Raw genomic sequence first — 5,000 nt, forward strand, 5'->3', positions numbered from 1 at the left:
AAATTATAAACTCAATCTACATAGTGAAGATTCAGTCATCTCTAACAATATTCCGAAGAACGCACTGGAAGTTGCCGTTGCTAAGACTGCTCTCCAGCGAGGTGAAAGCAAAGACCGGAATGAATGGGAACCTCTTGAGATCGAGCGACAGTGTCTGGAGATCAGACAGACACAAGAGGGATGTGATGGCGTGAAGTGACAGCGATCCAGCACCTAAGAAGATGGAACTCAGTCGATGAAGATTATTGTTCTTGAGGAGTGTGCTAAGAACCGGGTCAGTGAGAGCATCTTGGTTGACGTCTAGGACCAGAGATTCCAGTGACGCATTGCCATACAAGAGTCTTTCCAGGGAGGCTGGCTGGATGACGGCGCTAGACAGGACGAGTTCTCTGAGTTCTGGAAGGGCAATGGTGTTCCTGGAATGCAGACGATCTCCAGGATTAGAGGAGATGTTGACGTGTTTCATTTGCAGACGCCGAAGGTGTGGACAGTGTTCCTGGATGGCCTTGATGGTTTCCATGGAGATGGAGTGGTAAGTGTACTCCTCAAACTCCACTTCCAGTTCCAGCAGGTTCTTGCCGAGAGCCTTCACAGCTGACACAATGAGTTCTTCAGAGACAAGTCGAAGATTCAAGGCTGTGAGCTCTTGAAATTCTGAAAGGACATCGAGGGATGCGAGTGATGGGTCGTAGGACTCAATCATGAGTCTCTGCAATCTTGGACAAATCGATTGTAGATTTCGTAGCGTTTCCTCAGTTGGCTGCCACTTGGCCAAGGAGGTGAGAGAAAGGGGTCCAATGGTAGGGTTTATCTGTCTGAGAAAAAGCAAAGTTTCACCGATGGGAGAACTCCATGTAGTGTACTGGATTTGGCGGAGATTACGAAGAGAAGCCAACAGTACCAAAGCTCCACAAGCAGTAAGACGTGGAGACTCCACCGACAAGTAACGGAGAGACTGTAAAGCTGCAGGTTCGAGCTCCGTCACATCTCCGCCGTTGCAGATGACGTTGCCAAGGGTGTGGAAGTCTGTCCTTGTTCCTACTAAAGCACTGACGACGTCCTTGTCTGAGACGTTGCAGGAGTCCAATCGCAGAGAGTGCAAGTCACAGGGTTTCTCCTGAAGGACTGTGAGGACTTGGCTGCAAAGGTCTCCGGACGCATGAACGGACCGGAGGCGAGGAGATCGACCCATTATGCTGGATAAGAGGCCTTCCTCCATCGTTATGCTCTCCAACCTAAGAGTTTCCATCCTGAAGTGCGTCACGTCCTTCAGCAGCTGAAGTACTTCAAGACATTCGTCTTGGTCAAGGTGCACGAGTTCATCAGCGCCAAGACTGATGTGTGTCACGTCCGTTAGAAGATGTAGCAGCAAGAGCAGTTTCAGGTCCTGCGTTGAGGTTATTTTCATGGAGGATGCTATCTTTTTCATCAATGTTGTTCTCGTTTCGATTGGAAGAGAAGAAGTAAGAATTTCACAGAAGGCCCGCAGATCCTCCTGTAGACACAAGGCAAACTTAAGATCACCAAGCAAAGATATGATAACAGAAATGACAGAATATGGGTTTAATCACATGCAATACTAGGAAATGTTTATGCGGCAAGTTAGATTCATAGAACATACCGTGGGATGGTGACATGGTGCATTATTTTGGGCAACCAGCGTAGACATGCGATCCAAAAGGATGTCACGGAGCTGTTGTGGCTGCTTGTGAGGAGCTGTTCGGCACCACTCTGGGGAAGAGGGGAAGAAGAGAGGGTAAGTCAGAGGAAAAATTATACTAAGTATGTAAATATAGAATAGTAACACTTATTCAAAGTTACTGAATTAACGGATTGTAGGGGATTTTCAAAAGATAATTACTTGGTCATTCCGTCCGTTCCAAAGAACTTCATGGCACCAAAATAACAGAAATAAGATATCAACTTACCCGAACTTGTTGATGCCTCTATGGTTTTACATTCCTGTCTGTCTTGCATGTTTCAAAGTGTTCAAATTTTCGTATATCTCACTTAATCAAAATTCTCACAACCACCTCAGAGGTCTTGCTCTTTGCGGATCAGCCAAGACCAATGATCACGCCCATGAAACCGGCTGCTATATATACACAGGCGCCATCTCCGGGTACAAGTATGTTCGTGTGTTTGCACGTTAACTGATGGGCGAGGGAGGAGCTTGCCCATCTGTGACGTCCGTTAAACCGGTGAAGATTCGTGACTTTGGGGGGAAAGGTAATTGCTCATGCAATTCGATCAGGTGGCTATATATTTATTTGTTGCTGTGCTATGATTACCATTATCAATAGTATTAGTATTATTGTTGTTGTTTCATGAGTTGATTTTGGAAATGAAGTCAGTCACTAAGAGACTATATTTTTTAGCTATTCTTTCTCATTGTTGTTGTCACAAAGAATATAAGGTAAATGATATATATATATATATATATATATATATATATATATATATATGTGTGTGTGTGTGTGTGTGTGTGTGTGTGTGTGTGTGTGTATATACACACACACATATATATGTATATATATATATATATATATATATATATATATATATATATATATATCTATATATAACATATATATATGTACAAATATTACCTCCTCTTCTCATATATATATGTATATATATACATATATATACATATATATATATATATATATATATATATATATATATGTATATATGTATCTCTCTCTCTTATATATATAGATATGTATATATATACATATATATATATATATATATATATATATATATATATATATGTATGTATGTATGTATTTAAGCACATACATTTATACATACCATATGAGACAACATATGGCGCTCAATACACTTGTGATACACATGGAATTCAAGAAATATGCCTCCTATGTCGTCATAGATCCGTGTTGTGGTAAGATGTGGGTTTTCCAGGCCACCCTTCACTTTACGAGGTCCAACATGGAGGATATGGTCTTTAGTGAATTCCACCTCATTGAGATATAAAACCGTTACTCAGGTTAGGGGGGAAATTTTGAACCGTAAGATCGTTAGTGAATCCGACCTGTTCTTGTTTAGACCATGATTTTTTTTTTTTATCACTTGTTGCACCACAGTTAACGCTTATTTTATTGCCATTATCATCGTCACACACATTTTTTTCATAAGAAAACGTATATATTTGTAAAATAAAAAAACGGAATAACGTAATACATATTGAATTAATCAAAATGCAATGATTAAACAAAAGACCAAGGGAAAACTGACTAAATTAAGACTTTAACTTTGCTATGGAAAATTTATATTTCTTTTTTTTTAGAGAAATGTAAATAAAACTTAATGTTCCCAGAACGAAATTGATCCAGTGGTTTCATTTACTAAAATCTCTGCTTCTTAATTCTTTCACCATAAGAAGAGAATATGCAAATATCCGTTTAATCCTTTAGCAACCTAGTAGAGTTTGATGGCAGTTTAGGAGAGAAACAAGACATATCTCAGCAAATAACCGTTTTAACGCACACCCATACATATGAGAAAGGAGCCTCGATCTCTCCTTAAACACTAAAATATGGAATGTCCATATTAGCACCACTGTAATTAGTGTCCATGTATAAGATATAGGTCGGAATTCAATTGAATTTATTCTGTAGGTTCTTTGCCTTGGCGAATCATGCTCTTGTTTTATTGTTATATGTATTTTTTTTAAGTGATCTATCCATGAGACACGATCGCTACACACTATGTGTTTGTCATAATATTTCATTGTTTGGATTCACTTCACTCCTCTCTTACATCAATAGACTATAATCGGTCAATCTTTTCTTTTAAAGAATAAAAAAAATCGACTAGAAGCCCGATCGTTTACTAAATCAAAAACAAAAAACAAAAAACAATAACAAGACATTTCCCACTTGGTTTAAGAACTCGGTCAAACTTTCTCCTTCGTCAAGTCTTCAGCATGACGCTCGGAATCTATCTTTGGCATATTTACGATTTCATTTCATCGATCTCTAAGGCAGTTCAGAAAGGGACCAGCGGCCGTCAGAGACATTCGCCTTTCGAGCTGAAAGCACTACGTGACCGGGGTGACTCTTATGTTTCTTTATCCGTTTCTTTTTTTATCGTAATTAACGTTTTTGTAAGGTTGTCTGATGGGGTTCATGCAGTGATATCTCACCTCTAGCCCATTGCGTGCAATACTGCACGTGGAGAGTGATAATCTATATTATAATATATTCATCTATTTAACATTCTATCTGCGCTAACTTCTATGTAAAAATTTAGCGTCAACTGTAAAGCACTGCATAAAACAGACATCTTAAAAATGCAGTCTTTATATCCTGAATGACATACCCTTTATGTGTGTGTATGTGTGCGTGTTGTATGTCTGAGTGCGAGTGAGTCTGTATTTGTATGTATGTGTCTGTGTGTGTTTGTGTGTGAGTGTGTGTGTGCGTGTGTGTGAGAGAGAGAGAGAGATAGAGAGAAAAAGAGTGAGTGAGTTAGTGAGTGAGAGAGAGAGAGAGAGAGAAAGAGAGAGAGAGAGAGTGAGTTAATGAGAGAGAAAGAGAGAGAGAGAGAGAGAGAGAGAGAGAGAGAGAAAGTCACACACCCCAACAAACAAACAAACACACACACTAAAAAGGGTCATACAGAAAGCCTACCACGCCAAGGTCAAAGCGACCCCTGAGGCACACGTTTTGAGGGCAGTGAGTCGCTGTACACGCGTTGCTAATCCCTTCACATCATATCGATCCCTCTTTATCACCGGCGACATGAAAAGCACTTCTTGCAAGCACGAGGCAAGACATGCAGCGGAGAATGACAAGCATATGGAAGGCTTGGTCGACCGCGTGTTAATTCATGAGGTGACAGTGAGGAGCCATGAGAGGTGGAGTGTGAGTGGCCATGGCCTTCTTGGGGCCCGGAATTCAAAGGGTTGGAAATAACTTTGGGATCTGAGGTATTTTGAGGTTTTGGTGATGGCAACGGAGGGTGTTTGAATG

The 5,000-nt window shown here is 40.3% G+C and overlaps 1 protein-coding gene across 1 annotated transcript in view; it reads right to left on the reverse strand.

Annotated features, from left to right (window-relative positions):
- The window catches only part of LOC122244496 (uncharacterized), a 2,427-nt gene extending 361 nt beyond the window's left edge, over window positions 1–2,066 (reverse strand). Inside the window, exons 1-3 of the mRNA XM_043002419.2 lie at window positions 1,929–2,066; window positions 1,622–1,731; window positions 1–1,495 (exon numbers count right to left, since the gene is read on the reverse strand). The exon at window positions 1–1,495 is cut by the window's left edge and continues 361 nt beyond it. Of these exons, the coding sequence (XP_042858353.2) occupies window positions 32–1,495; window positions 1,622–1,731; window positions 1,929–1,977 (1,623 nt within the window). The 5' untranslated portion in view covers window positions 1,978–2,066 and the 3' untranslated portion in view covers window positions 1–31. The remainder of the gene's footprint in view (window positions 1,496–1,621; window positions 1,732–1,928) is intronic.
- Window positions 2,067–5,000: the final 2,934 nt, after the last annotated feature.

The sequence above is a fragment of the Penaeus japonicus genome, unplaced genomic scaffold (genome assembly GCF_977035675.1).
Source record: "Penaeus japonicus unplaced genomic scaffold, GWHDUDI00000001_assembly GWHDUDI00000001, whole genome shotgun sequence".
Taxonomy (NCBI): domain Eukaryota; kingdom Metazoa; phylum Arthropoda; class Malacostraca; order Decapoda; family Penaeidae; genus Penaeus; species Penaeus japonicus.